The sequence below is a fragment of the Drosophila santomea genome, unplaced genomic scaffold (genome assembly GCF_016746245.2).
Source record: "Drosophila santomea strain STO CAGO 1482 unplaced genomic scaffold, Prin_Dsan_1.1 Segkk102_quiver_pilon_scaf, whole genome shotgun sequence".
Taxonomy (NCBI): Eukaryota; Metazoa; Arthropoda; class Insecta; order Diptera; family Drosophilidae; genus Drosophila; species Drosophila santomea.
In genome coordinates, this window is record NW_025318934.1 from 36,243 (window position 1) to 48,610 (window position 12,368).

The window sequence follows — 12,368 nt, forward strand, 5'->3', positions numbered from 1 at the left end:
GCACTTTGACCATTTAAATAACAAAATTTAATAGCATTATTTACAAATAACACTTTTGGCCCTCCTTTAAATTAATTAATAAATTCTTTTATAATTTAGAAGAACTTTTACATGCCTGTTTTGCGATACCTTTTGGCGACGTACTTATAGACCCCTTGCAAAACCGAAAACATTATGTCAAAAATAAGGTGGCGTCAAAATAAGTGGCAGAATAATCTTGTGGTCATGTGGAATTAACATGAATAGTCCACTGAGTAAACCATTTCGGCTAGACAAAAGTGCCCGTTTTACATATCAAAAAACTCTTAAGAACTTGATTTCAAATCGAAATCGTAAAATTCCTACGAATTCGATTACCGGAGCATGGCTGCTTCGTTGCGCTAGAAAACTCCCTCGCAGGCTCGCACGTTGTACAATAACATATAACATGTCCACCCAGCATTATGTATATGGAACAATAAATCAAAAATAGCTGAAACTAAATTTATTAGTGAAAAAGTTTTATCAATAGTCAGGGAATTTAAAGGCTAAAAAGATTCAAATTATGAAGGAAATTGTTGAACACGTTTGATAAGATAAGATAAGATATAAAGAAATCAAGCCACAAAGTTTAATTACCCTATAAGGATAACAGGGTTCTGATGTCGCATTATACAAAGTTCTCCACGGCTAAGTTCCAAAGGTAACACTCAGTACAATTTTTTTGTAATTTACCTTGTGTGCACGGTTTATGGTATACATGACCGCACTCAAACCTTATTATACAATTATAGTGTGTACCTATCATTAGTACTGGACGTTGACAAATTGAGCATAGTTGTTCGTAGGAAACATGGTGACCACGTCTTTGCTTGGTGACTATCTCCGAGTGAATTTCAAAGTAATCATTCAGTTGAATTTGTTGGGCGGAGGATAAAACTTCACCATGAATATTGTAGTGCCACAGCATTTTAATAAGTGATGGCCGCAGATTTGGAATGTTCTGACCCATTTTTATTTTTTCCACAACCACCGCAGGGTTCACGTAGTCTAAGGAAAAATAAATCTAAAATAATAGAACATGTTACCAGTTACAAAGTAACGTACCAACTATGCCGTCCAAAACTTTGGTCACAATTTCAGGGTGCCTGCTAAATTCATTTATAAGTGCATTCCAAAGATCGTTGTCATCATGCTCCTTGCAAAACTCGATGGCCATTTCTATGTCTCTGATCTGAAAAATGTTAGTTCAATATTAAAGTTATTTCCCACCTATTGATTCTTACGCTGTGAATAATTATGTTTAGTGCTTCGGCCGCTTCTACGCCCCCCATACGTCCGAGTAGGTAGACCACTTCTGGATAAAAGTTTTCCTGCTTGCATATAACCAACGCCTCCTGAATATCATAGTCCTTTGAACGCACAAGAAAGGGCAAAAGTTTCTTACGATCGAAATTTGCATATAAGAATACAAGTTTTTTTTGAAACCCATTACTGGGATCCTTTTTAAGTAAAGAATCCAAGTACTGCAAAAATAAATATTTTAAAATTTTTTCATATTATTACAAAAGCCACTCACCCAATATAGGTATTCTTGGTTGTGCTCCAGCTGATTTACAACTATTTCAGTCTTTATTTTATTCTTGTCTAGTAGTATTTCAAAGGAGCATTTACGATCCAATTGAATAAGTGGAATAATCAATTTTGAAATGACATCGTAAAGTTCATACCGACGAATTAATTGAAAGACATCCTTGTTCTGCAACCTACAAACATTACTTTACTCAGTTCTTTTAATTGACTTTAGTACATACTTTAAATACATGCGGAGGGCACTTTCGAAATCACCCTGATAGGAATATAAAAGAGCCAATGATTCCAGCAACTGATTAGCATGTTGCTTACGAAAGTTATCATGAATAGCGTTAATAACAGCCAGACCGTCATAAAGATGAGATGGCCATTCCTTGATGATATTTAGGAAACCAAATACATCAAATTTTAGAAACTCGTATAAAACCATTTCGTACACATGGGGATCGAGTTTGCATTCGTTGGATGTCGGTAAATAAGCGCTAACTGAGCGTAGCTGCTGACACTTCACAAACTTAAAAACTTCTTCTTCCCAAAGGACTTTGTCATTGCCTAGCATACGGAGGCAAAGTTTTGCCGCATCATCATACTTCTTAAGCGCCAGTAAATGGTTAATATAAAGTCTATACATTTAATAATGGTAAGGATTAGTTTTCTGAAAAGATTCAGTTTGTTTATTACTCACTTGGCAACAGACAGTACGGTCACGTTACTTCCATTCGCAGCTATAAGTTCCATTGCCTCCTCAAATTTACTAAGAATAATTGAAATAAAAGTTACGAAAATTATTTATTTTAAATTTAAAATTATTCAATAATTAAGCTATTTTGTATTTATCGCAAAGTTAGAATTATTTAGAACCACCGATTGATTTAGATGATTTATGATTTTTCTATGTCAGCTGTACAATAAGTAATTAAATTAAACTATCAAGAAATATCGCTCTGCAGCATTCCCGTTGTCTAATGCCGTTAGAATTTCTATTTTTAATCTGTTGACTTGCTCTATAGTCACAGCTCTCTCGATAGCCAAACTGATGTGTCGGGGTGTCATTGTGAGCTCCAAAAAACGGATTATGCTCGTCAATAGACATTTTTCAAGCAGTTATGACAGACATAACTTTTCAACTTTTTGAGCCAAGTCGTGTGGCCTCTTTAAAAAGTTTTTAAATTGCACTAAGTGCTGCGTGGTTACAGAACTACAGTGAAATTAGGGTATACATTTTCGGTTAGGGACTAAGGGACTAGGGAATAAAATTACAAATAAATTACACAATTACACTGCTTCGTTCAACGGTTGACGGGTGGATAAGGATTTTAAGGAAAAAAGGCAATGCGATCCCCATATTGCCAACTCAAAGCAGGTGATCCATACTTAAGAATCGGTCCTTTCAAGCTGTCTTTAGCTTGGCGCATGAACGATTTCATCTCCTTCACAACCCCGAGACAAGCCTCACAATAATATTTTTAATTGGCACCCTTAGCTAGGCGTTACCATATTCGCGGTAGTAGCACATTCTTTAAAAATCTTGAAAATATAAACAGAACCCAAACGGCTTGAGTACAAAGGAGACAGAGCGCGTGAGCTAAGATTATTTATTTTTTTTTTTAATTCATATTTACATTGAATAATTTTTTGCCTTAAATAAACTGTCGGAAATTCTGGGAGAGATAAGGACAGGACACATGCGTAACCTACACATAGAAAATCAAAACATAAACAAAAGAAGGGCAACGTAATAGAAAATGGTAAGTGGATTGGATAGCGACCGACAAATATGTGAGCGTGGCAGTTTTTGGAGTTACAGTGGGCATGGCAACATGGCATACGCAACTTGCGCTGCGTATATGTCCCTGAAGTCTGCATGCTAAATCTCAACTTTCTAGCTTTTATAGTTCCTAAGATCTCGACGTTCATACGGACAGATGGACAGACCGATCGACCAGATCGACTCGGCATTGAACCTAATCAAGAATATATATATATTATATGGTCAGAAACGCTTTATTCCAAAGACTCCAAAATGGAAGTGGTCAATAAAAAAGTTAAAGATTCAATGTTCCAATTTGATGAACCTCTTGTGGTAGGAAGAAAGGATATTATAACCCATTAAATTAAACATAATATTAGATTGCCCTAAGACACTATTAATAAAATAAAGGAACAAATATAATAAGCAACTAATAATAAAAAACAAAAAGCAACAAATGGTGCCAAAGAAACTAGATGCATCAGGACCATTAGGGAGCTGAACGAAGATTTGCCTTCATTGGTAAAACTAGGAAGAGCTATGTATGTATATTTCGAGCCTGGACCTCAAGAGTGGTTATCAACAGAAATAAAAAAGGACGTCCAAAAAACGTCATACACCGCAGTTGGAGGAAATTATGAATATAATGGGAGAGACCATAAGGAGAAAACGTTTTAATGTTTATACCTGGACGATGTTATAATTTATACCCCTTCACTCCAAAAACACACAAAAGGAATGAAACAGGTTTTGGAAGCAGAAAAAAAGAAATGCAGTTTCTAAACCAAATAAAACATGCTGTAACAGATAAATGGATCCAACCGTATCTAAAGAAAATCGAAGCAATAAAGAAATATTAAATACCTCGAACTAAAAGACAGATGAAATAACTTTAATGAAACAACTGAAGGAAACATGTTGTTATCAACAAGGAATTTAAACACCGTAATCATTTATAGTGTAATAAACATATTTTACAGTGTTCTGATATGGTTCTTAACAACGGATGCATGTAATCAATAAGAAATTAAAAGCGGTCGTGGGGCAAACTTGCGCTGCGTCTATGTCTCTGGAAACTGTGTACATACTTAATCTGAACTCTCTAGTTTCTATAGTGGCAAATATGTCGACGTTAATGGACTTTATATGGTCGGAAATGCTTCCTTCTTCCTGTTGCATACTTTTCGACAAATCTAGTATACCCTTTTACTCTATGAGTAATGGGTATAAATATGCAACGTGTTAATTCCTAAATGTACTTTTTTTGGGGCACAACGTGCATGCATAAGCAATACCCTAACATACCGTATAAAAACGTAAAAAACGTATTTTTAAAATGTGTTATGTATTATTATATGCATATATACATATTTTCGGCCATAACTATTAAGTAAGCTATATTAGAATAATTATCCTGTTAAGGCAGTCTAAAATGAGTTTTTCAAAAGGTGACAACCGAACAGAAATAACATAGATTGCAAGTTAAAGGACTTATAAAGTGAATTGAATATTTTGCAATGGTCGGCAGTCGCCGTATGCGTACAAGAGAACTGTTGGCTCTAGAGCGCTCTTTCTCTCTCTGGCTTTTGAACCAAAATTCGAGAGCCTGTAGCCAGCATGAAAAATCGTGTGCAAAAGTTCGTATGACGTTACAAATCTCGTTATATGAATGTATTTTTTGGATCTGACATCGTAGATTGTGTAAGTGATGCTGGCCACAATTCTATTTTGAAATCAACAAACCAAACATTTTCTTACTCTGAAAAACAAGCTCCAAAAAACCGAATACGGGATTTTCGCAAATAATTTCGTTGTAAAAGTTAAAGTTTGCGGTCTAGGAAAGACTGGCTCATAGCCAGAACATCCCGAAGGCATCTCTTCCACAATTTCGAGAATTAGCTTTTTAAACTTTGACAATTGGACAATTTGAATAGGCAATTAAAACAATAAAAAAATCGATTTTTTTAAGTGTCTAAAGTTTCCCATTAACTTATAAAAGTTTGATCTCGGTATCTGAACAGTAACACTATTGAGAACTCGATATCCTGCAGTTCCACAATGCATGGCTATATAAAAACCTACTTAGAAAAATCATTTAAAACAAGAGAGAACGCTACAGTCGAGTTACCCGACTATCTGATACCCGTTACTCAGCTAGTGGAAGGAAAAAGGAGAGTCTTAAACACTGACAGTTTTTGGGGGTTTGTAGGCGTGGCAAAAAGTTATTTGGCACAACGATAGAAATTTACAAAACTATAACAAAAATGAAAAAATATCAAAAGATTTTTCAAAAGTGTGGGCGTAGCAGTTTTGGGCGGTTTGTGGGCGTTGCAACATGAATCGACAAACTTGCGCTGCGTCTATGTCTCTGGAGTTTGTATGCTTAGTCTCAACTTTCTAGCTTTTGTAGTTCCTGAGATCTCAGCGTTCATACGGACGGACAGACGGACATGGTCATATGGACTCGGCTATTGATCCTGATCAAGAATATATTACTTTATATGGCCGGAAACGCTTCCTTCTGCATGTTACATACATTTTAACGAATCTAGTATACCCTTTTACTCTACGAGTAACGGGTATAATTATAATTATTTACTCAATCTATATAAGGAATGATATAATAATAGCATATTCATCCATTTTTCATTACTAGCCGATTTCTGTGTACCTGCAGAGCCGAAAAAAAAAATAATGGGAGAAGAAGAGAAAAATTACAATGGATTGACATGCACTAACAAATCTTTTCTTTTTTCGTGGGGTCACTTGCGATTAGATTTTTGTAAGAAGCAGACGTTAATTTTTATGGTATTTTTCAAATTTTTTCATGAATATATCAAGGTAATTGATTAAAACAACAACAAAGTTAACTCACAAAAATAATCATTAAGATAATTGTTTTAATACATTTTTGTATTTTATACTAATATAATTCACTTTAAGGTTAATTACAAATGTGGTCCCATTTCCAAATCAACTGAAAATAAGCTCCCCTTACTCCGACGCCCCAAAACGTAGTATGTATTATTAAAATATTAACTCAAATTAAAAGGAATACATTTTTAGTAATAAAAAGGCATGGAAACACGTTGAGGCTTAATCACTATAAAGTTAATGAAGAGGATAATGAAAAGTCAGTAAAACTACGATGAAAAAGCGTGGAAATATCTCTTTCTTCGGAAAAAGTGGTGATTTAGTGATTATAAGTAACGCCCATATTTAAAATCGATGATTTTGCGTAGTTTTAGTGCTGTTTTTGGGATGTTTTCTCTTAGCGATGAATCCCTAGGACATACCAATACATTGCAATGTTAAAATGATCAGTTTTCATACAAATTGAGCAGTGATGAGATTAATTAGTAGTAATGAAAATATATGATGAAAGTAGTGTATTGGCTCACCTATGTTTAACCAACCATTCTATACGATCATCTGTTTCAATAAGACTAGCTACCACGATATCCTTTGGTGCCACAATAAAAAAGCGTTTCTCCTCGATAAGGCCACCCAAACTATAGTCATTAACGGTGTACTCCTCAAAGCCACGTAGAGTTAAACTATCTGTGCAGATTTCCTCGCTGTTATTCATTTTGTATTCAATAACGCATAATACAGGTCGTAGGGCCTTAAAAGAAGAGCATTTTTCTTTGCGATAGCCAAGCACCACCAATTGCTTTTCAGATAATGGAGCAAGCCCACATACGTAGAAAGTTGTTTGAAATGTCGAGACTGCAATAGTAAAATGTGAGTATTATAAATTTCACTGTGTGGAAACCAAAAGTGCATTCTTTTAATAGACTTTACATACTTGGATCCACAATGTTGACCGGCAGATTGCCAGTTGAAGCTTCGATTGAATTTCTTTTTCGAATCACACAAACACGAATAGTGTCTACCCAGCCAATTAATAATGTATTATTGTTGGACCACCGAAGGTGGCATCGAAAATTTTCTAATCTCTCCTGAGAAGGAACCTCCCATTTTATTAATCCAAGTGAGCATCTTTCGTTTAAATCGTAGACTCGAACACCTATGTGACTCGCCCAGGCAATAAAGTTGCCATGCCAGCAGATCGACAAAACACTGCCTTCGACTGAGCACAGTTCAAATGGTTTAAGCTTCTTTAGTAAGTTACGCTCGTACAAAATAAGTTTGTCGTCGCCTATAAAAAAATACTTGCTGTTGACAATTTAACAGAGAGCATTTAATTTACATACCCACAACAAATCTCTTAATGTGAGCTTTGGATTCTGGGTCCATTGATACGACCTTTATACATTTTCCGAAGTTAAGACTGTGATTGTTTTCACAGCTAAACAACCCCGTTATGTTGACCTAGGAGTACAGAAGGAAGTTTTCTATTGCTGTTAAGTTCAGAGACTCACTTTTCCGTCGTCGGAGCATGTGGCCACATACTCGCCTTTATGATCTACATTAATATTGTTTACTGCCACTTGATGAGTGTGACGTTCACTAATGCTTAGATTTGAGTAGACAGAGTTTCCTTGATGGTCAAATATATAAACACGTCCTCGAAAAGTTCCAAAAATAAGAAACTATAAATGTACTTATTTGAAAATACTATAATAAAAAGTAGTTAGCTCTCACCTTTAGGTGTACAGCGCTACAAGATATGACATCAGCATTGAGGATGTTTTTTAAATCGTTTGCGAGACGTTGGTACTTAAATTTGGGCTCCACATCTTCATCATTTATGCTATCTGTCCCAGAGACCTGAAAAAAAACAAAAATATAATATTATCCGTTTACCAAGACATTCAAAAATCTTACACAACTAATGGACGGCAAAGATTTAGCCATTTAACACAAATGGAAATTTCAGCTTATACAGCAACAAAGAAGTACACTTTATTATTTTTTTTTTACGTTAACAATAACACAGTAAGAAATAGTATTTATTATAAAACGGTCTTACTATTAAATTTGTTATAGCTGTGTCCCACTGATATTTTGCATATATATTATTTTTTATCCACTTCAATAGAGATGTTTTGATAATAAACCATATTTATTTTGTATATTATATAATGATATTTAAACAATTAATGTATTGTTTTGATATATTTTAATGTGAATCATTTGCATAACTTACAGCGTGCATCAAAAGTTTTAGATTAAACAGTGATAGATTCCTCTGAAAGTCTTGTTCCACATTACTGCTTAAAATAATCCGAGAGAAATGCTAATTGCAACATAAAACGGATAAAGACAGGAGGGAACATTATAGTTTGGGTCCTCTTTCATCGAAAAGATATATGTATATAGAAATTTCAGGATTGTTTTGGGCTTATCGATAAATTGGCAACTATATCCGTGGACCAAATGGGTTCGGCATATTAATAGGTAGTCGCAATAAAATAAAAACACAAAATTAATAATCACGAAACAAATACTAAAATAAAGTAAAAACAAAAAAATTTTTAAAAGTGTGTTCGTGTGCGATTTGCTGGTGTGACTGCAACGAACAACGATGAGCTGTTGGTCTTCTTCCTATCTCGTCAACGAGTGTTTGTGGTGTTATTAAGAGGTTGCAGCCTATGGGTGCTCAGGGAGTTAATAGGAAGTTACTCTCAGTGCACACCCCGGGGTGTTATTTGGGGTGTTTGTTGCCCTCCTTGTCATGTCCAATGCGCGATTCCACAAAATCCTGCTTAAACCCCTTGTATTATATTGGTCTACGGGAGTACTTGGGTCATCATGAAGTTACAAATTGGTTGTTTCTACTCAAACATTATAATTGGATTTAATTCAATAAAAGTATTAATAATTCTGAGTTAAAATTCAATAGTATTCTCATGTTTAAATTCTATATCTAGCTTTCGTAAACATTTTAATCTTTATAATAATTGAACACTTGTGCTATTCTGAATTCCATAGTCTAGACGATTTAATTTCAATTTATTTACTGTATAAGATACGCGAAAATCTTTGGTAATTCAAAAATATGACCTTCTTAGCTTCATTGCATATATATTCACACAAAGCATTTCTATATTGAATATTTAACTTCATTATGGTTAAGGGATTGCTTAGGTTTTTAATTCAAAACAACAAAACGTGCATATATGTAAATTTCGATATGCGACTGACGATCGGTGACATAGATATTCCGATAAGAATTAGATCAGGTCATCTGGGCGGCCAAATTATTTAAAACGGCGCTTGTTGCTTATGGCTCCGCGGCTGGGGTACTCTCAAAATCGTGGTCTAAAGATCTCCTTACCAGCCATTAAGGAGATTTTTAGACCACGATCGATCTTTTAATGCCTGGCGCTGGCCAAAATCACAAGCGCTCGCCGCTCTGTTGCTATCAGAAACTTCGGATGGCACTAAGATTTTTCCACGTTCTAACCACGTTCATTCCATCCGGTATCTCCCTAAAGATGGACCACGGATCGTTTTATAGCGGTAATGTGTTACGAAAGTCAGTACGGGATACCGCCGCTACATGTCGCTAGGTGGCGCTATTCTACAAAATTTGTCTGCACTATCCGTTACAACACCCCCTGCCAAGCCTTATCCCGCTAGGTTTACCTTGGAGGTCCTCAATGTCGTAGTATGACTGGTAAGCCGGTAAATTTCTTAGCCTACTGCGTAAGAAACATCGCGCAATCTTAATTTATAGCGCTCCCGATTCTTGGTATCCTGTCGTCGTGCAAGATCAACAGCCTTGTGATGGGCTAGTTCCACCGAGTCCTTTCTATCGAATGGCCCATCCCTCTATCTTGCAACACCTGCAGCGTTCTCAACAAAGCATATGTTCCACCCGACGTGACCATATGTTGGCCAAACACTATATAGTACGGCGATTTCCCAAGTGCTGAATGGGTAGCTGTCCTTAGAGCACATCGAATACTGCTTAAACGCGCATCCCAGTCTTTCTGACCAGCATCAACATACGAGCGCAGTGCTGTAATGATTGGTCAGTTCAATCGCTCAGACGCGTTTGCTTGCGGCGAATGGATAGCCGTTAACTTGTGGTTAATAGGATGCTCCCTCGGCAGCTTCTGAAACAGCTCTGCCTTAAATTGGAATCCATTTTAGATACTATAGTTTCAGGAACTTTACAAAAATGAAATAACTCTTCCTTTAGATATTTTACGATAACAGACTTTACCTACATAACAGCTTTATAAAAACAAACTTTCGATGTTACTACTGCGCGATCGAGGATATGGGCCAAGGAAATCCATATATATACGTTGAAAGAACCTTTGCGACTCTGGCATTAGTCCCAAGGGAGGTCTTAAAGGGCTATTTGATGCCTAGGTGGATTTACAAATATCGCAACTGCCTATATACGATTAAACGTTACCCACCAAACCAGGCCAGAAATAGTACCGTCGAATCCGCTGCAGTGTCTTGTGCACGTCACCGTGAGCTGCCAGAGGATAATCATGCGCATTTCTTAGAACGTCACCTAATAACTGCACTGGAACCCAAAGTTTCCAAACGTATACATCATGAAGTGGCTCACCATGCCCATACATGCTCTGATCGTAGGTAAAGTAAATTGTCCACGACCTTTATGTCTGGAAATTTACACTTTGTAATAGGCTGAAGTATTCAGGATCTCGAAAGTGTCCGGATGTGACATCTACTAACAGTCCATGGGACGCTTCAATACTTGCTAACTCGTCTTCGTTGATTCTGGAAAGAGCATCCGGGACTACGTTAAGCGATCCTCGGCGGTTCTGAATTAAATCTGAACGCTTGTAACTTAAGAGCTTACCTTGATCTGTGACAATAGAAAAGTCTTAAGGACGAACCCTCTTAGCACACTATAGCCGCCAGACACTCTTTTTCGGTCACCAACTAGTTTTTCTGTGCCTTGTTTAGCTTTTTGGAGACGAAAGCGTTCGGGTATTCGTCGCCCTCATCCGTCTTCTGGACCAATACGCCTCCTATATTACTTTTGCTAGCATCGCGGTGGATGTAGAAAATCGGGACTCCTAAGGACTGTCGCTGAACTTAGTTTGCGTTTCAGCTACAAAAATGTCTGATGTCCGTCTTCACTTATTGTAAACTTCCGTCTCGTTTTTAGGAAGTTGGTTAAAAGAGCAGATATTATCGCAAAATTCTCAATAAATTTGCGATACCAGCCTGCCAATCCGAAAAAGCTTCTCAAACTTTTTAGGGCCTTGGGTAACGGAAACTTCTCAATTGCCGTCACTTTTTCTGGGTCTGTGCGTATCACGCTCTCACCGATCAAATGACTTTTTTTGACGCTTATTGTCAGTCCCGCTACTCGGATGCAATCAGAGACAGTCTTTAGAACTCTGATATGGAAATCAAAGCTCTCAGACACCCACAGCAGATCATCAAGGTAAATGAAAACTTAATTTGATGACGTCCAAAATTACGAAAATTTGATCTAATAAAATATTATTTAAAAATAGATATCTTACCTATTACTTTTTGAAAGAAGTTTTTTACCCTTTATAGAAGAGTAAAATGGTATGCTAGAATCGTTGAAAAGTATGTAACATGCAGAAGGAAGCGTTTCCGACGATATAAAGTATATATATTCTTGATCAGGATCAATAGCCGAGTCGATCATGCCATATCCGTCCGTCTGTCCGTCCGTCTGTCTGTCCGTATGAACGCTGAGATCTCAGGAACTACAAAAGCTAGAAAGATTGAGATTGAGATTAAGCATGCACACTCCAGAGACTAACGCCCACAAATCGCCCAAAGCTCCCACGCCCACACTTTTGAAAAATATTTTTTAATTTTTTTTAATTTTTATTGTCAAAATTTTTTTAATTTGTCAAAAAACTTTATGCCACGCCCACTATAACGCCCACAAACCGCCCAAAGCTGCCACACCAACATTTTTGAAAAATGTTTTGATTTTTTTTTCATTTTTGTATTAGTCTTGTAAATTTCTATCGATTTGCCAAAAAACTTTTTGCCACGCCCACTCTAGCCCACAAACCGCCAAGACTCTCCTTCGCACTTCCACTAGCTGAGTAACGGGTATCAGATATTCGGAGAACTGGAATATTCTTGCGCCCTTTTTTAA

At 36.5% G+C, this 12,368-nt stretch overlaps 1 protein-coding gene across 5 annotated transcripts; it reads right to left on the reverse strand.

The window, feature by feature from the left end:
* Window positions 1-469: 469 nt before the first annotated feature.
* On the reverse strand, window positions 470-8,241 carry LOC120457496 (vacuolar protein sorting-associated protein 41 homolog). 5 transcript variants are annotated; one of them, XM_039645049.2, is made up of 12 exons: window positions 8,114-8,241; window positions 7,931-8,056; window positions 7,708-7,878; window positions 7,540-7,657; window positions 7,131-7,484; window positions 6,724-7,051; window positions 2,258-2,326; window positions 1,794-2,195; window positions 1,559-1,745; window positions 1,266-1,505; window positions 1,087-1,213; window positions 470-1,029 (listed from the first exon to the last, which is right to left on the reverse strand). In XM_039645049.2, the coding sequence occupies exons 1-12, from the start codon at window positions 8,141-8,143 to the stop codon at window positions 650-652; spliced, it is 2,532 nt and encodes an 843-aa protein (XP_039500983.1). In that variant the 5' UTR covers window positions 8,144-8,241; the 3' UTR covers window positions 470-649. The 5 variants fall into 5 exon arrangements, with proteins under 5 accessions (XP_039500983.1, XP_039500985.1, XP_039500984.1 ...); XM_039645051.2 differs by lacking the exon at window positions 8,114-8,241 and having other exon boundaries at window positions 7,743-7,853; XM_039645050.2 differs by lacking the exon at window positions 8,114-8,241 and having other exon boundaries at window positions 7,708-7,853.
* Between the last annotated feature and the right edge of the window lie 4,127 nt (window positions 8,242-12,368).